At 44.1% G+C, this 20,000-nt stretch overlaps 1 protein-coding gene across 1 annotated transcript in view; it reads left to right on the forward strand.

Annotated features, from left to right (window-relative positions):
• c5 (complement component 5) overlaps positions 1 to 20,000 on the forward strand; it is a 70,713-nt gene that overhangs the window by 23,245 nt on the left and 27,468 nt on the right. The window contains exons 10-15 of the mRNA XM_079689393.1: positions 1 to 12; positions 201 to 389; positions 702 to 905; positions 17,091 to 17,303; positions 18,267 to 18,416; positions 19,203 to 19,329. The exon at positions 1 to 12 is cut by the window's left edge and continues 104 nt beyond it. Of these exons, the coding sequence (XP_079545519.1) occupies positions 1 to 12; positions 201 to 389; positions 702 to 905; positions 17,091 to 17,303; positions 18,267 to 18,416; positions 19,203 to 19,329 (895 nt within the window). The remainder of the gene's footprint in view (positions 13 to 200; positions 390 to 701; positions 906 to 17,090; positions 17,304 to 18,266; positions 18,417 to 19,202; positions 19,330 to 20,000) is intronic.

The raw sequence follows: 20,000 nt of genomic DNA on the forward strand, positions 1-20,000 counted from the left end.
TATAACATCCAGGTGAGGTGACTTTAACATATAACCAGTTACACTTAAAGCATGTGGTCAGTTTAACAAAAGGCTAGACCTCAACGCCTCCCCGTAAGTGTAAATCTTACCGGTCACGTTGAACGGAAACCCTGGTCGCTCGGTTCAGAGACCGTTATTAAGACTCCCCAGTGACCTCTGACCTCTGCTTCTCCCTGCAGGTGGTGGTGAAGGATCACCTGGACCAACCGGTGAACAGGGTCAAGGTGCGCCTGGTGGAGAGGCAGCTGTTCAAGAAAGGGGGGGCGAGCGAGGATCTGCCCTGCCCCCTGAGCTCCGTCAGCCAATCAGACGGCATCGCTGTGTTCATCTGCAACACGCCGCGCGAGGGGGTCCGAGCGCTGCTGAAGGTCAGGGGTCAACGTTTACTAAAAACACCACAACTCTCTTTTACACTCATCTTTGTTTTCTTATTGTTTTGTGATTATCTTTTTTATTATTTACTTGTTGTTTGCATTCTGTGTTTGTGTGTTTCTGAGTGTCATTAAGCTGTTTATTTATGTGTTGTAAACCTGTTGTTGTTTACTTGGGTTTGCTATTTCAAAGTGTTGATTTTTACATGTAATTTATTTGCAGCTGTCTTCTTTTCTTCCTGTTGTCTCCTTGTTGTTTCATATTAAACCTGCTGTTGTTGACTTCTTTGTCCTCTGTTGTGTTCACAGTTTCAGACGGAGGTCCCGGCCCTCCCAGCAGCCTCTCAGGCGCTCCTGGTCCTCGAGGCGTTGGCCTTCAACTCCCCGAACCAGCGCTACCTGTACATCGACCCTCCAATGCCGGGCAGCAGCCTGGAGGCCGGGCGCTTCGGCAACATCAAGGTGTACTCTACCTCGCCCTCCTACGTTCCAATCAGAGCGCTCAGCTACCTGGTGCGGAGACCCTGCTGATCATATATTCAATTTCACACATTAATACAGGGATGTCGTATTTCTGTGTTGGTCCCTGAAGGCAGCATCTCCCTTGACCAATAGGATTTCTCCATGTGATTATGTCAGAAGATGATCTCTGTGTCAAACAAACGTTTATGATGTTTGTTCGTAGCCTTTATTCAACCAGGTGAAATCCCATTGAGACCAACAATCTCTTTTTCAAGGGAGACCTGCAGCTCATTGGTTCCACAGAAAAACAACAGAACACAAAAAGGACATGAATACAACATAATTACAGAGGTATCCATTAGCAACCTATTCACAATGACAGATATCTAATAACATTTCATCTATCCGAGCTTTAAAATGATGCAAGGGAACCAAAAGGCTCAGTTTCAATTTGTTTTGCAGAGTGTTCCAAGCTAGAGGAGCACAGAAAAGCTTTAGTGCCTAAAACAGTTCTAGCACTTGATACATGTAATACAAACACATCCTGGGATCTCAGGCAATAGCTACTCTCTGTGAGATCAGAGAGTAGATGGAAGGTGGTAGTTTACCCAGCAAGGCTTTATAGATGAACATGTACCAGAGACTGAGCCTCCGTACAGTGAGTGAAGGCAGACCTGCCCTGGCATGCAGGGTACAGTGATGAGTGAGTGCTTTACAGCTAGTAACACATCTCAGAGCACTGTGACAGGCAGCATCTAACTTGATTCATATAGATCAGATCACCATAGCCCGGCACAGGTCAAAAGGTCACAGAGCCTTTTCCTGGCCTCAAGTGAGAAACAGGACTTGTTCCTGAAAAAGAAACCTAGTCTAACCCTCAGCTTTTTAAGCAGGTTATTGACATGAAGTTTAAAAGAGAGAGAGTCATCAAGCCCGATACCAAGGTATGTGTAACAGGTAACCACTTTGAGTACTTGTCCTTGCGTAGTTAAAATATCTAAAACAGGCTCTGGTGTCTTTTTAGCTTTAGAAAAGAGCATTACCTTGGTTTGATCCACATTTAGAAGAAGCTTGAGTTCAGAGAGCTGAGTCTGAATAATGTTAAAAACAGCCTGTAATTGAACACCAGCCTCCTGAATGGAGGGACCTGCACAGTACATCACGGTATCATCCACATAGAGATGTAAAGTAGCTTCATTCACATTTTCACCTAAACTGTTGATATATATGGAGAATAAAAGTGGACCTAAAACAGAACCTTGAGGAACACCATTACTAATGTTCAACCACTCAGAAGACAGCCCATCAAAGTGAACACATTGGGACCTTTCAGAGAGGTAGTTCACAAACCACCCACTGCATGGCTCGATATGCCAATACTGAGTAGCCTCTGCTTTAAGATGTGATGATCAACGGTATCAAACGCTTTGGACAGGTCAATAAATAGAGCTGCACAACTCTGCTTATTATCTAAGATACTCCTAATGTCATTTACCTCTTTCATTGTGGCAGTGATGGTGCTGTGTTTCTTCCTGAAGCCTGACTGATGTTTAGACAGGATGTCATGTTTACATAAAAACACCTTTACCTGTTCACTCACTAGGCGTTCAAGAACCTTAGCAAGAAATGATAACTTAGAGATGGGCCTATAATTATTTAAAACAGTTTCCTCCCCTCCTTTTAGCAAAGGCAAGACATAAGCAGACTTCCATACTTTTGGAATTGTGTTTGTGCTGAGGGAGAGGTTAAAAAGAGTAGTGAGAGGTGGAGCAATAAAGTCTGCAGCTATCTTTAAAAAGAAAGGCTCTACGTTGTCCGGGCCAGCCGGTTTCTTAGGATCTAACTTGGTTAAGGCTTCACAAACAACATCAACAGTAAAAGGAGTAAAACTGAAAGGGTTTTCCAGACCACCTTGTTCAGAGTCAGGGATTGGGGTGTTCACAGAAGCAGAGTTATTGACAGAGTCAAACAGAGAGCCACAGGACACAAAATGCTCATTAAAGCAATTTAGCATAGTGGCCCTGTCCGATATAGAGCCAGATGCTGTGGTGAGGCACGGAGGTAGCTCATTACGGATCTCACCGGGGGATATCGATTTTATGGCTTTCCAACATTTCCTAGGATTATTCAGATTCTTTGTGGTTACTGACAGATAATACTTTGACTTTGCACTTTTGATGTGAAGTGAAGCTATTCCTTAGCTGCCTGAAACGCAGCCATTCTACCTCTGAGCCTGATTTCCTAGCCTTTGCCCAGGCCTTGTTTCTCTCATGAAGGAGACTGGACAGTTCAGCAGGAAACCAAGGATTGTCTCGTCCCTTTACTCTAAATGTACGCAGGGGTGCATGTTTATCAATGATCTCCATAAAACCAAGATAACAATAAGACCATGCAGTCTCTACATCAGCACACAGATCCATTTTCCCCAATCAAACCCAAACAGATCATGAACAAAACCCTGCTCCACAAAGTGTTTTGTGTTTCTCTTAATAATAATGTGAGGTTTAACCTTTTGGACCTTAGTGTCCCTGATTGTGGCTACAGCACAGTGATCACTCAGATCATTCACTAATACTCACACAGATGAGTATTTATAGGGAACATTAGTTAGAATGAGATCAATTAGGGAGGATTTATGAGGGGACTTAAGGTTAGGGCGAGTAGGACTGTCAACAATCTGAGTAACATTTAAAGAGATACAAAGGTTTTTAAATCCTCTGACACTGCAGTTAACCAGTCCCAGTTCAAATCTCCAAGCAGCACTGTTTCCTTTAGTCTAGTTGCGATAAAAGATTTGCTAGTGAAGACAAGGAGTCCTTGCCAGCTGAGGGGGGTCTGTAGCAGCCCACCACCATGACCTGTTGACCCTTTGCCACTTCTATATTTAAGGCTACACATTTGAATTGCTTACGGATAGATTTGGAAACTAATGTGGATACATTGAACTTATTCTTAACATAAATGGCAACGCGGCCACCTTTATTAGGCCGGTCGGTACGATACACATTATAACAGTTTGAGGAGATGTCAGAGCACATTATAACCATTTGAGGAGATGTCAGAGCACGTTATAACCATTTGAGGCGATGTCAGAGCACGTTATAACCATTTGAGGAGATGTCAGAGCACGTTATAACCATTTGAGGCGATGTCAGAGCACGTTATAACCATTTGAGGAGATGTCAGAGCACGTTATAACCATTTGAGGAGATGTTAGAGCACATTATAACCATTTGAGGAGATGTCAGAGCACATTATAACAGTTTGAGGAGATGTCAGAGCACATTATAACAGTTTGAGGAGATGTCAGAGCACATTATAACAGTTTGAGGAGATGTCAGAGCACATTATAACAGTTTGAGGAGATGTCAGAGCACATTATAACAGTTTGAGGCGATGTCAGAGCACATTATAACAGTTTGAGGAGATGTCAGAGCACATTATAACTATTTGAGGAGATGTCAGAGCACATTATAACAGTTTGAGGCGATGTCAGAGCACGTTATAACAGTTTGAGGCGATGTCAGAGCACGTTATAACAGTTTGAGGCGATGTCAGAGCACATTATAACCATTTGAGGAGATGTCAGAGCACATTATAACAGTTTGAGGCGATGTCAGAGCACGTTATAACAGTTTGAGGCGATGTCAGAGCACATTATAACTATTTGAGGAGATGTCAGAGCACATTATAACAGTTTGAGGCGATGTCAGAGCACATTATAACCATTTGAGGAGATGTCAGAGCACGTTATAACAGTTTGAGGCGATGTCAGAGCACATTATAACCATTTGAGGAGATGTCAGAGCACATTATAACCATTTGAGGAGATGTCAGAGCACGTTATAACAGTTTGAGGCGATGTCAGAGCACATTATAACCATTTGAGGAGATGTCAGAGCACATTATAACCATTTGAGGAGATGTTAGAGCACATTATAACCATTTGAGGAGATGTCAGAGCACATTATAACCATTTGAGGAGATGTTAGAGCACATTATAACCATTTGAGGAGATGTCAGAGCACATTATAACAGTTTGAGGAGATGTCAGAGCACATTATAACAGTTTGAGGCGATGTCAGAGCACGTTATAACCATTTGAGGAGATGTCAGAGCACATTATAACCATTTGAGGAGATGTCAGAGCACATTATAACCATTTGAGGAGATGTCAGAGCACATTATAACCATTTGAGGAGATGTCAGAGCACATTATAACCATTTGAGGAGATGTCAGAGCACATTATAACCATTTGAGGAGATGTCAGAGCACATTATAACCATTTGAGGAGATGTCAGAGCACATTATAACCATTTGAGGAGATGTCAGAGCACATTATAACAGTTTGAGGAGATGTTAGAGCACATTATAACCATTTGAGGCGATGTCAGAGCACGTTATAACCATTTGAGGAGATGTCAGAGCACATTATAACCATTTGAGGAGATGTCAGAGCACATTATAACCATTTGAGGCGATGTCAGAGCACATTATAACCATTTGAGGAGATGTCAGAGCACATTATAACCATTTGAGGAGATGTCAGAGCACATTATAACAGTTTGAGGAGATGTCAGAGCACATTATAACCATTTGAGGCGATGTCAGAGCACGTTATAACCATTTGAGGAGATGTCAGAGCACATTATAACCATTTGAGGAGATGTCAGAGCACATTATAACCATTTGAGGCGATGTCAGAGCACATTATAACCATTTGAGGAGATGTCAGAGCACATTATAACCATTTGAGGAGATGTCAGAGCACATTATAACAGTTTGAGGAGATGTCAGAGCACATTATAACCATTTGAGGAGATGTCAGAGCACGTTATAACCATTTGAGGAGATGTCAGAGCACATTATAACCATTTGAGGCGATGTCAGAGCACGTTATAACCATTTGAGGCGATGTCAGAGCACGTTATAACCATTTGAGGAGATGTCAGAGCACATTATAACCATTTGAGGCGATGTCAGAGCACGTTATAACCATTTGAGGAGATGTCAGAGCACATTATAACAGTTTGAGGAGATGTCAGAGCACATTATAACAGTTTGAGGAGATGTCAGAGCACATTATAACAGTTTGAGGCGATGTCAGAGCACATTATAACCATTTGAGGAGATGTCAGAGCACGTTATAACCATTTGAGGAGATGTCAGAGCACATTATAACAGTTTGAGGAGATGTCAGAGCACATTATAACCATTTGAGGCGATGTCAGAGCACGTTATAACCATTTGAGGCGATGTCAGAGCACATTATAACCATTTGAGGAGATGTCAGAGCACATTATAACCATTTGAGGCGATGTCAGAGCACGTTATAACCATTTGAGGAGATGTCAGAGCACATTATAACAGTTTGAGGAGATGTCAGAGCACATTATAACCATTTGAGGAGATGTCAGAGCACATTATAACAGTTTGAGGAGATGTCAGAGCACATTATAACCATTTGAGGAGATGTCAGAGCACATTATAACCATTTGAGGCGATGTCAGAGCACGTTATAACCATTTGAGGAGATGTCAGAGCACATTATAACCATTTGAGGAGATGTCAGAGCACGTTATAACCATTTGAGGAGATGTCAGAGCACATTATAACCATTTGAGGAGATGTCAGAGCACATTATAACAGTTTGAGGAGATGTCAGAGCACATTATAACAGTTTGAGGAGATGTCAGAGCACATTATAACCATTTGAGGAGATGTCAGAGCACATTATAACCATTTGAGGCGATGTCAGAGCACGTTATAACCATTTGAGGAGATGTCAGAGCACATTATAACCATTTGAGGAGATGTCAGAGCACGTTATAACCATTTGAGGAGATGTCAGAGCACATTATAACCATTTGAGGCGATGTCAGAGCACGTTATAACCATTTGAGGAGATGTCAGAGCACATTATAACCATTTGAGGAGATGTCAGAGCACATTATAACCATTTGAGGCGATGTCAGAGCACATTATAACAGTTTGAGGAGATGTCAGAGCACATTATAACCATTTGAGGAGATGTCAGAGCACATTATAACAGTTTGAGGAGATGTCAGAGCACATTATAACAGTTTGAGGAGATGTCAGAGCACATTATAACAGTTTGAGGCGATGTCAGAGCACATTATAACCATTTGAGGAGATGTCAGAGCACGTTATAACCATTTGAGGCGATGTCAGAGCACATTATAACCATTTGAGGAGATGTCAGAGCACGTTATAACCATTTGAGGAGATGTCAGAGCACATTATAACCATTTGAGGAGATGTCAGAGCACATTATAACAGTTTGAGGAGATGTCAGAGCACGTTATAACCATTTGAGGAGATGTCAGAGCACATTATAACCATTTGAGGAGATGTCAGAGCACATTATAACCATTTGAGGAGATGTCAGAGCACATTATAACCATTTGAGGAGATGTCAGAGCACGTTATAACCATTTGAGGAGATGTCAGAGCACATTATAACCATTTGAGGAGATGTCAGAGCACATTATAACAGTTTGAGTCGATGTCAGAGCACATTATAACAGTTTGAGGAGATGTCAGAGCACATTATAACAGTTTGAGGAGATGTCAGAGCACATTATAACAGTTTGAGGAGATGTCAGAGCACGTTATAACCATTTGAGGCGATGTCAGAGCACATTATAACCATTTGAGGAGATGTCAGAGCACATTATAACCATTTGAGGAGATGTCAGAGCACATTATAACCATTTGAGGAGATGTCAGAGCACATTATAACCATTTGAGGAGATGTCAGAGCACATTATAACCATTTGAGGAGATGTCAGAGCACATTATAACCATTTGAGGCGATGTCAGAGCACGTTATAACCATTTGAGGAGATGTCAGAGCACATTATAACCATTTGAGGAGATGTCAGAGCACATTATAACCATTTGAGGAGATGTCAGAGCACATTATAACAGTTTGAGGAGATGTCAGAGCACATTATAACCATTTGAGGAGATGTCAGAGCACATTATAACAGTTTGAGGAGATGTCAGAGCACATTATAACAGTTTGAGGAGATGTCAGAGCACATTATAACCATTTGAGGAGATGTCAGAGCACATTATAACAGTTTGAGGAGATGTCAGAGCACATTATAACCATTTGAGGAGATGTCAGAGCACGTTATAACCATTTGAGGAGATGTCAGAGCACATTATAACCATTTGAGGAGATGTCAGAGCACATTATAACCATTTGAGGAGATGTTAGAGCACATTATAACAGTTTGAGGAGATGTCAGAGCACATTATAACCATTTGAGGAGATGTCAGAGCACATTATAACAGTTTGAGGAGATGTCAGAGCACATTATAACAGTTTGAGGAGATGTCAGAGCACATTATAACAGTTTGAGGAGATGTCAGAGCACATTATAACAGTTTGAGGAGATGTTAGAGCACATTATAACAGTTTGAGGAGATGTCAGAGCACATTATAACCATTTGAGGAGATGTCAGAGCACATTATAACAGTTTGAGGAGATGTCAGAGCACATTATAACAGTTTGAGGAGATGTCAGAGCACATTATAACCATTTGAGGAGATGTCAGAGCACATTATAACCATTTGAGGAGATGTCAGAGCACATTATAACCATTTGAGGAGATGTCAGAGCACATTATAACAGTTTGAGGAGATGTCAGAGCACATTATAACCATTTGAGGAGATGTTAGAGCACATTATAACAGTTTGAGGAGATGTCAGAGCACATTATAACCATTTGAGGCGATGTCAGAGCACGTTATAACCATTTGAGGAGATGTCAGAGCACATTATAACAGTTTGAGGAGATGTCAGAGCATATTATAACCATTTGAGGCGATGTCAGAGCACATTATATCCATTTGAGGAGATGTCAGAGTTCATTATAACCATTTGAGGAGATGTCAGAATGTTATAACCATTTGAAGCGATGTCAGAGCACATTATAACCATTTGAGGAGATGTCAGAGCACGTTATAACAGTTTGAGGAGATGTCAGAGCACATTATAACCATTTGAGGAGATGTCAGAGTTCATTATAACCATTTGAGGAGATGTCAGAGCACGTTATAACAGTTTGAGGAGATGTCAGAGCACATTATAACCATTTGAGGAGATGTCAGAGCACATTATAACCATTTGAGGAGATGTCAGAGCACGTTATAACCATTTGAGGAGATGTCAGAATGCTATAACCATTTGAAGCGATGTCAGAGCACATTATAACCATTTGAGGAGATGTCAGAGCACATTATAACCATTTGAGGAGATGTCAGAGCACGTTATAACAGTTTGAGGAGATGTCAGAGCACATTATATCCATTTGAGGTGATGTCAGAGCACATTATAACAGTTTGAGGAGATGTTAGAGCACATTATAACCATTTGAGGAGATGTCAGAGCACATTATAACAGTTTGAGGAGATGTCAGAGCACATTATAACCATTTGAGGAGATGTCAGAGCACGTTATAACCATTTGAGGAGATGTCAGAGCACGTTATAACAGTTTGAGGAGATGTCAGAGCACATTATAACCATTTGAGGAGATGTCAGAGCACATTATAACCATTTGAGGAGATGTCAGAGCACATTATAACAGTTTGAGGAGATGTCAGAGCACATTATAACCATTTGAGGAGATGTTAGAGCACGTTATAACCATTTGAGGAGATGTCAGAGCACGTTATAACCATTTGAGGAGATGTCAGAGCACATTATAACCATTTGAGGAGATGTCAGAGCACATTATAACCATTTGAGGAGATGTTAGAGCACGTTATAACCATTTGAGGAGATGTCAGAGCACATTATAACAGTTTGAGGAGATGTCAGAGCACATTATAACCATTTGAGGCGATGTCAGAGCACATTATAACCATTTGAGGCGATGTCAGAGGCCAACATAGCTTCATCTAGCCATGTTTCTGATAAAACAATGAGGTCAGCCTCAGTCGAGCTCGCCCAGATGCGGACAAGATCTAGTTTACCAAACAGACTGCGCACATTCAAGTGGATGAGACCCAACCAGACCTAGCTTTAAAATCAGCAGGAGCAGAGATCTGACTACTGCTACTGGGCGGACCAGGGTTAGGTTGGACATTTCCTGACAGTAATAACAATAACAAAAACACCAGGCATCTTTTCCTCTTCAGCGACACACATACACCGTCATCTAATTTAGAAACACTGGAAAAGTCTGTGAGAGTGATTAGAGCTCAAGAAGCAGTCCTGAAGAACCATCATCGCAGGAAAACAGAAAAAGACAAACATGTTTTGTGGAACTGATTGCCTGTGACAAGGCAACCGGTAATTGTTTGTGTAGCACTCCCGATCCTTTGGGATGCTCACCGCGGACGGCGGAACAGACCTGAGTCCAGTTGACCTCTCAGGAGGACTAGAGATCTTCTCACCGTCCAAGAAAGCCAAAAGGCACAGCAGAGCCACGATAGTAGCCATCTCCCCAGGCCAGCACAGCATCCACGATGTTCCCTTCCCGTTATGAAGCGAAGCGGCGTCACTCACCGAGCCCGGGGCACTGGAGGTGGGAGGCCCGGAGATGCAGGGCTGAAGAAAGACAGCAGGCCTCTCCGGTGAATCCTTCAGATCCCAAAGCCAGATATATCCGGCGTGGCGGCGCTCCAGGTCTCACCGCGATGTCTCCAAGGTGTTCTATTGTTATTAGTGTTCACTATAACTTATATAGAGGCTCTTGTGTAGGAAAGGATTGGACCAACGTGTAGGTTGACTTGCTCTCGTTCAGCCAGTTGGGGTAGGTGAGGTGTCATCCCCAGAAAGCGTCTCACCTCCCTGACATCACTGGGCTCTGTCATGGCTTTCACAGCGTTGATCTTGTCTGGGTCTGCGCTGACTCCAGATGCCTCTACAACCTGCCCCAGAAACTTCATTCTGCTTTTTGAGAACTCACACTTGTCGTTAAGTGTCCCTCCTGCTTCCTGCAGCCTCTCATGGTGCTCTCTTTGTGGCTCCCCAGATGAGCACGTCGTCCATCTGACACACACACCTTCCAGGCCCTCCAGTGTTCTGGTGCTGATGATATTCCAAAGCACAGACGGTCGTAGCAGTATCGCCCAAATGGTGTTCTGAAAGCTGTTAGCAGAGATGATTCCTTGGACAGTGGAAATCCTGCATTAGCATCAAGCTTTGAAAACACCTGAGCTCCAGCGATCTGTCCTAGGGTGTGCTCGACTGAGGGGAGGGGATGCTTCTCTCTCAACACTGATTTGTTCAGCTCAGTGAGGTCAGTGCACATTCTCACCCTGCCCGTGCGCTTGGGCACCACGACCATGGGTGCACACCGTTCTGTGGGCTTCTCCACCTTTGAGATGACACCCTGCTGCTCCATGCGCTCTAACTCCTCTTTGACCTGAGGAAAGAGTGGGAGAGAAATGCTCCGAGGGGTTGCTAGGGGAGACGGCTGGCCCCCGGCTCCAGAACAATGCTGTATTCTCCCTCCATGTTTCCTGACCCAGAGAGAAGCTTTGGGTACATGTGTTTTACTGTTTCCTTGGATTCTAGGGAGACGTCATCTAGTCTATCAACCAAGTGAAGTGCTGGAGCAGCCGACCCGCTGAACAGCGGCATGGCCTTCAACCACATACACATCCTCATTTATGCTTTTATCTTTTTTACTCAGTGGCTTCAAACTTTCCTTTTACCTTTAACGGCTCCTTTCCTGGCTCCTTCAGAACCCTTGCTGGGCTCCTCAGCCTGTTGAACTGGCTCTGAGTGTGCAGTGCATGAGGAGCTGCAGTAACGTCTGCTCCAGTGTCCACAGTGATGGATCCAAGTGTTGCTCCTTATCTCTTCTGACATCGAGCCCAGGAGCATCCCCCTCTGTTTCCCAGTCACGGTTGGAACGTTCCACTCTTTCACTGTTGGAACGTTCCACTCTCTCACTGTTGGAACGTTCCACTCTTTCACTGTTGGAACGTTCCACTCTTTCACTGTTGGAACGTTCCACTCTTTCACTGTTGGAACGTTCCACTCTTTCACGGTTGGAACGTTCCACTCTTTCACGGTTGGAACGTTCCACTCTTTCACTGTTGGAACGTTCCACTCTTTCACTGTTGGAACGTTCCACTCTTTCTTTATTCCTGCACTCTGGCGTGATGGCCTTGTGTCCAGCAGAGGTTGCACATTGCATCCTCTGCTGTGCCCTCCTGCATTGTGTTGGTTTATCTCTTCGTGTGTTTTAACGTGCTTCGGAACGTGCGCCAAACTGTTGCCGCGCGCAGGCCGGGAATTAAACACCCTGCCAGGCCACGACCAGTTCTCTTTGGTGCCATGGAGCTGGATGTATTTGTGAATATTTACAGCGTTGAGCCCGTAGTGATAGCCCTATCGTCTAAATCTACTACCCACAAATAAACATATGGACAGGGGCTATTTTAACAAATGTGCAAATCTATTTAGGAACCTATTCATGTGAACGCATTTTAGTGGAGGTGGACCTCAGATCCTCTGGGGGGTCCGGGGGCATGCCCCCCCCCCCCCCCCCGGTAAGATTTGTTTTAAATATTGGAGTTAAATGCATCAATCTGGTGCACTTTGAGGGGGAAATAAAGAGACTATATGAAACAGAACTGTTTACATTTAAATAATCATGAGAACATGAGAACATAAGAACATGAGAACATGAGATCATGAGAACATGAGAACATGAGAACATGAGAACATGAGAACATGAGAACATGAGAACATGAGAACATGAGAACATGAGAACATGAGAGCATGAGAACATGAGAACATGAGAACATGAGAACATGAGAACATGAGAACATGGCCATAACCAATAACATCCCATATCCAATATGAAAAAGCACTTGTTTATTTATTTGTGTTTGGTTCATTTATAGTTGTGAGTGTGTTTGTGCTCCTGAACCAGCCTCTCCTCTCGCTCCTCTCCCTCCTCTCCCTCCTCTCCTCCCTCTCCCTCCTCTCCCTCCTCTCCCCCCTCTCCCTCCTCTCCCTCCTCTCCTCCTCTCCTCTTTTCATTTCATTTCAAGCCTTTATTTAATCAGATGAATCCCATTGAGATCATTGATCTCTTTTTCAAGGGAGGCCTGCTCCCTCCTCTCCTCTCCCCCCTCTCCCTCCTCTCCCTCCTCTCCCTCCTCTCCCCCTGCTCCTCTTTGAGGCAGCAGCAAAGACTAGTTTTAGTTCTCAACACGTTTTTAAAGTTGATCTTACCTTTTTTCACCTAGTTAACTTTTTATTTTTTATTCATGAATATTTTACTAATCACTACCCCCTCAAATGGAAACCGTTTGAGACTCACAGAGAACTTAGACTAAGTTAACTATCTAAAGACTCAGAGAGTCCTTTACCTCACCTGAGCTGAGGTTATCAGTCTCTCAGTCTGACAGGAGAGGACTCTCCTCCACCTTGTTGTTGAAACAGCTCCTTATATCCGTTAGCGCAGCTAGCTAGCACCAGATGCTAACAACAACAATACACGTAACCGGTGGGCGCGCTTTCTCTCTCGCTCGCTCGCGCCACACATACACACCCGAGCTTGAATGACACACAGAGACCAATCGAGGGCAGTGTATAATCTGTTTGAAAGTGGCCATGTCGGCAGGCCACATCATGTAGACAGCCAGTCACCCTCTGTGAGGCAGAGTCAGACCCACATTTGCGCAGCGTCGCGTTCACAATACATAAATTAAAATAAAAATTCCTCAGCCCAGCAGACCACTTAACAGGCCTGGCCATCGGGAAACCTCCCGGTCCTCCCGATGGCCAGGCCGGGCCGCGCTGTCGAGCTGTGTGCTGGCGATGTCTGTCCTGAAATGAACTTTGAGCATTTCTTGTTGCCTCTTTACCCGCTGACCTTGTCTAGCTTTATTTATTGCTCTCTTAGCGTCAGTTCAGGATCCATTTGTAATTGTTCTGATAGTCTTTTATCTTTCATTCTGTCTCTCACCATTTCATCATGAAGAGCGCCATATCCACAGTGCTCCGCCAGGCAGCGCTGCATGGAAGCTGTCAGCCGACTCGCCCAGCCCCTGCTGTCTCTGATTACACTTTGCCCTCTCGAAAAGGATGTTTCTCCGAGCCACAAAGTGTCCATCCAGTCTTCCAGTAACTGTCACGTACTCACTCGCTTCCTCGGGGCTTGAGTGCAGAGAAGTCAGTATGTCCTCTGCCTCCTCTCCCATAGTGCAGATGAGGGCATTCACCTGATCCTCGTTCCCTTGTGTCTCTAATCCAGACGCAATGCGGAATCTTTCAAAGCGTTTTATCCACTTAGGCCAGTCGTCTGCCTTGAAAGTGAACTTTTAAGTGTTCACTATAACTTCTATAGAGGCTCTTGTATAGGAAAGGATTGGACCAAGGTGTAGGTTGACTTGCTCTCGTTTATTAACCACCGATGCACAACACGTTACATCATAAAGGTTCCTACCCTATTATGCCTGATACTACACAAGGAGACTACTCCGCACAGCAGCTCAGCGTGGCGGCTCTCCGGGCTCTCCGCGAAGTCTTCGGGGTAAAACCTCCTGAGCACAGAAACACCGGAAAGGCAAAAGCAGGCCCTGGCCCGAGGGTGGAGGCGCTGCGGTCTCTCCGTGGTAAATGATCAACAGCACAGCAGCACACGAGTAGTGTGTACAATAAAAGGAGATTAAAGAAAGTGTCCCTTTCCTTCCAAAAGGTTTACCACAGAGTCATCAATAATCAACAGTGGGGAGAAATCCCTTCCTGGTACGGCACGCTCACGAAGTGTAACGTGAAGTGCATACAAGAGATGGTTTGAAAACAACGTGGTAAATACAGTAGGAGCTAAAAACAAGTTAAAAGGCTTCTGGGTAAGCAGCTGAGAAAAGTAATGTGTTTAACCTCGACTTAAAATAACTCAGCGTTGGTGAAGACCTCAGCATTTTGAGGCGAATCTGAGGGACTGTGGGGGTTGGTAGGGGGTGAGAAAGTCTATTCGGATTATGAATGATTTAGTATCACTAAACATGATACTTACACGTTTAGTTCAACAGGATAATCTCCACACATTAACACCACTTTATGATTTCTGAAGTAAAAAGCTAACGTTGGACTATAAAGGAACTACAGCACGGTCACATGACTTCACATCACCACCGCTAAGCTAAAGGCAGCTAATGTTGGGCTATAAAGGAACTACAGCATCGTCACATGACTTCACGTCACCACCGCTAAGCTAAAGGAGGCTAATGTTGGGCTATAAATGAACTACAGCACGGTCACATGACTTCACGTCACCACCGCTAAGCTAAAGGAGGCTAATGTTGGGCTATAAAGGAACTACAGCACGGTCACATGACTTCACGTCACCACCGCTAAGCTAAAGGAGGCTAATGTTGGGCTATAAAAGAACTACAGCACGGTCACATGACTTCACGTCACCACCGCTAAGCTAAAGGTGGCTAATGTTGGGCTATAAAGGAACTACAGCACGGTCACATGACTTCACGTCACCACCGCTAAGCTAAAGGTGGCTAATGTTGGGCTATAAAGGAACTACAGCACGGTCACATGACTTCACATCACCACCGCTAAGCTAAAGGCAGCTAATGTTGGGCTATAAAGGAACTACAGCACGGTCACATGACTTCACGTCTCCACCGCTAAGCTAAAGGAGGCTAATGTTGGGCTTAAAAGGAACTACAGCACGGTCACATGACTTCACGTCACCACCGCTAAGCTAAAGGAGGCTAATGTTGGGCTATAAAGGAACTACAGCACGGTCACATGACTTCACGTCACCACCGCTAAGCTAAAGGAGGCTAATGTTGGGCTATAAAGGAACTACAGCACGGTCACATGACTTCACGTCACCACCGCTAAGCTAAAGGAGGCTAATGTTGGGCTATAAAAGAACTACAGCACGGTCACATGACTTCACGTCACCACCGCTAAGCTAAAGGAGGCTAATGTTGGGCTATAAAAGAACTACAGCACGGTCACATGACTTCACATCACCACCGCTAAGCTAAAGGTGGCTAATGTTGGGCTATAAAGGAACTAGAGCACGGTCACATGACTTCACGTCACCACCGCTAAGCTAAAGGATGCTAATGTTGGGCTATAAAGGAACTAGAGCACGGTCACATGACTTCACGTCACCACCGCTAAGCTAAAGGATGCTAATGTTGGGCTATAAATGAACTACAGCACGGTCACATGACTTCACGTCACCACCGCTAAGCTAAAGGAGGCTAATGTTGGGCTATAAAGGAACTACAGCACGGTCACATGACTTCACGTCACCACCGCTAAGCTAAAGGATGCTAATGTTGGGCTATAAAAGAACTACAGCACGGTCACATGACTTCACGTCACCACCGCTAAGCTAAAGGATGCTAATGTTGGGCTATAAAGGAACTAGAGCACGGTCACATGACTTCACGTCACCACCGCTAAGCTAAAGGATGCTAATGTTGGGCTATAAATGAACTACAGCACGGTCACATGACTTCACGTCACCACCGCTAAGCTAAAGGAGGCTAATGTTGGGCTATAAAGGAACTACAGCACGGTCACATGACTTCACGTCACCACCGCTAAGCTAAAGGATGCTAATGTTGGGCTATAAAGGAACTACAGCACGGTCACATGACTTCACATCACCACCGCTAAGCTAAAGGCGGCTAGTGTTGGGCTATAAAGGAACTACAGCACGGTCACATGACTTCACGTCACCACCGCTAAGCTAAAGGAGGCTAATGTTGGGCTATAAAGGAACTACAGCACGGTCACATGACTTTACCACCGCTAAGCTAAAGGAGGCTAATGTTGGGCTATAAAGGAACTACAGCACGGTCACATGACTTCACCACCGCTAAGCTAAAGGAGGCTAATGTTGGGCTATAAAGGAACTACAGCACGGTCACATGACTTCACGTCACCACCGCTAAGCTAAAGGCTAATGTTGGGCTATAAAGGAACTACAGCACGGTCACATGACTTCACGTCACCACCGCTAAGCTAAAGGCTAACGTTGGGCTATAAAGGAACTACAGCACGGTCACATGACTTCACGTCACCACCGCTAAGCTAAAGGTGGCTAATGTTGGGCTATAAAGGAACTAAAACAATATTTATTTATTCATAAAATGTATTAATAAAAAAGATGTTCACGATTTCATAATAATGATAATATATTAAAACATTGCAAAACCCAATTAAAAACCTATATTCTCTGTCTCTGCTGCAGGTGCTCTCCAAAGGGAAGGTGGTGGACTTCGGCAGTCAGAAGTTCGTCTCTAGCCACGATCACAGGCAGGTGCTGAACTTCGAGGTGACGCCGGCGATGGTGCCGTCCATCAGGCTGCTGGTGTACTACATCCTGTTCGGGGAGGGGACCTCAGAGCTGGTGGCTGACTCCGTCTGGCTGGACGTCAAAGGGAAGTGTGTCAACGACCTGCAGGTAAAACAGATTTCATCTCTAGATCTCAGAAGGGATCCACAACTCAGATGCTGTGTCTTCAGTACTTACATGTGGTTGATATGAGTATGTAGTGTCTCTCCTTTAAAGAGTCCTCTCCTGCTGATGTTCAGGTTTATATCAGTATGTAGTGTCTCTCCTTTAAAGAGTCCTCTCCTGCTGATGTTCAGGTGTATATCAGTATGTAGTGTCTCTACTTTAAAGAGTCCTCTCCTGCTTATGTTCAGGTGTATATCAGCATGTAGTGTCTCTACTTTAAAGAGTCCTCTCCTGCTGGTGTTCAGGTGTATATCAGCATGTAGTGTCTCTACTTTAAAGAGTCCTCTCCTGCTGGTGTTCAGGTGTATATCAGCATGTAGTGTCTCTACTTTAAAGAGTCCTCTCCTGCTGATGTTCAGGTGTATATCAGTATGTAGTGTCTCTACTTTAAAGAGTCCTCTCCTGCTGATGTTCATGTGTATATCAGTATGTAGTGTCTCTACTTTAAAGAGTCCTCTCCTGCTGATGTTCAGGTGTATATCAGTATGTAGTGTCTCTACTTTAAAGAGTCCTCTCCTGCTTATGTTCAGGTGTATATCAGTATGTAGTGTCTCTACTTTAAAGAGTCCTCTCCTGCTTATGTTCAGGTGTATATCAGTATGTAGTGTCTCTACTTTAAAGAGTCCTCTCCTGCTGATGTTCAGGTGTGTATCAGTATGTAGTGTCTCTACTTTAAAGAGTCCTCTCCTGTGTGTGTGTGTGTGTGTGTGTGTGTGTGTGTGTGTGTGTGTGTGTGTGTGTGTGTGTGTGTGTGTGTGTGTGTGTGTGTGTGTGTGTGTGTGTGTGTGTGTGTGTGTGTGTGTGTGTGTGTGTGTGTGTGTGTGTGTGTGTGTGTGTGTGTGTGTGTGTGTGTGTGTGTGTGTGTGTGTGTGTGTGTGTGTGTGTGTGTGTGTGTGTGTGTGTCAGACTGACCTCTCCTATAGTTCTGGCGTCTACAAGCCGAAGCAGAACCTCCATTTGAACATCAGAACCAATCAGGACGGACTTGTGGCTCTTTCCGCCGTTGACTCCGCCCTCTTCGCGCTGAAGCCCAACTACAGAGACCCCGTTTCCATGGTAACACAAAGACATCCCATCACACACTCTGAATCACACTTACTGAATACAGGTTGTTGACATAGAGCAGGGGTTCTCAAAGTGTGGTCCGTGGACCCCTGGTGGTCCGTGAGTATGTTGGTAGAATTTCACATTTGAAATAAATAAATAATAAATTGAAAGTGTTTCTCAAATAGTTTCAAAATGACTAGTATAGATGGCACGCAGTCAATGAGTGCGTAAGCAATGCTAAATATATGAAAGATAAATAATTAACTAGTGTTTAATTTTGAACTCACCATAGTTTTACTTTATTTTATTTTGGAAATCCACAGCGCCAACATGCATTTAGCATCGGACATAAACTCTGTAACAAATGTGGTCTCATTTTATACGAGGTGTAAAACCTGAGAGCAGTTGAAATCTCAAATGAAAGAAATGTAGAATCTGTATTTGTGTTTTTGATTTAATGTGTGAACGATATAGAGAAGTTAAGCGGTCATTATTAGGCTGTTGTGTTATAAACTGTTGCAGTGGTAAGCAGGCCACTTCTTTCTGGATTTTAAGGGAGTCAGGTGGTCCATGAGGGTTTCTTTTATTGGTTAAGTGCCCCTTGCTATGAAACAGTTTGAGAAACACTGATGTAGAGGCACTGCAGGAATGAGTCCTAAACCCTGATAGAGGAATCCCATTGGACCAGGGAGATGGTGCCTTCAGGGACCAACACATAACCATACTTCATCCCTTCAGCTCTCTTTTATGTGAAGTGTTATTAAAATGTCTAACAAGAAGTACGGTGGCCTGCAGGTAATGTCTCACCTGGAGCGGAGTGACCTGGGCTGTGGGGGGGGCGGCGGCCGGGACAGCGCTGACGTCTTCCGATTGGCCGGACTCACCTTCATCACCAACGCCAACGCCCAACCGTCAGCTATCAGTACGGCAACATCCATTCAGTGACTAGTAACAAACTGTGCAACACATCCAATCAATGACCAGTAACAAACTGTGCAACACATCCAATCAATGACCAGTAACAAACGGTGCAACACATCACAACATCCAATCAATGACCAGTAACAAACGATGCAACACATCCAATCAATGACCAGTAACAAACTGTGCAACACATCACAACATCCAATCAATGACCAGTAACAAACGGTCCAACACATCACAACATCCAATCAGTGACCAGTAACAAACGGTCCAACACATCACAACATCCAATCAGTGACCAGTAACAAACTGTCCAACACGTCTCAACATCCAATCAATGACCAGTAACAAACTGTGCAACACATCACAAGATCCAATCAATGACCAGTAACAAATGGTCCAACACATCACAACATCCAATCAGTGACCAGTAACAAACTGTGCAACACATCACAACATCCAATCAGTGACGGGTAACAAACGGTCCAACACATCACAACATCCAATCAGTGACCAGTAACAAACTGTGCAACACATCACAACATCCAATCAGTGAACAGTAACAAACTGTGCAACACATCACAACATCCAATCAGTGACCAGTAACAATTTTTAAAGTGGTTGTTGTTGATTAATAAAAACACAAATAATAACTTATACTTGACCTGA

This window comes from Notothenia rossii (assembly GCF_949606895.1).
Source record: "Notothenia rossii genome assembly, chromosome: 6".
NCBI classification, from domain to species: domain Eukaryota; kingdom Metazoa; phylum Chordata; class Actinopteri; order Perciformes; family Nototheniidae; genus Notothenia; species Notothenia rossii.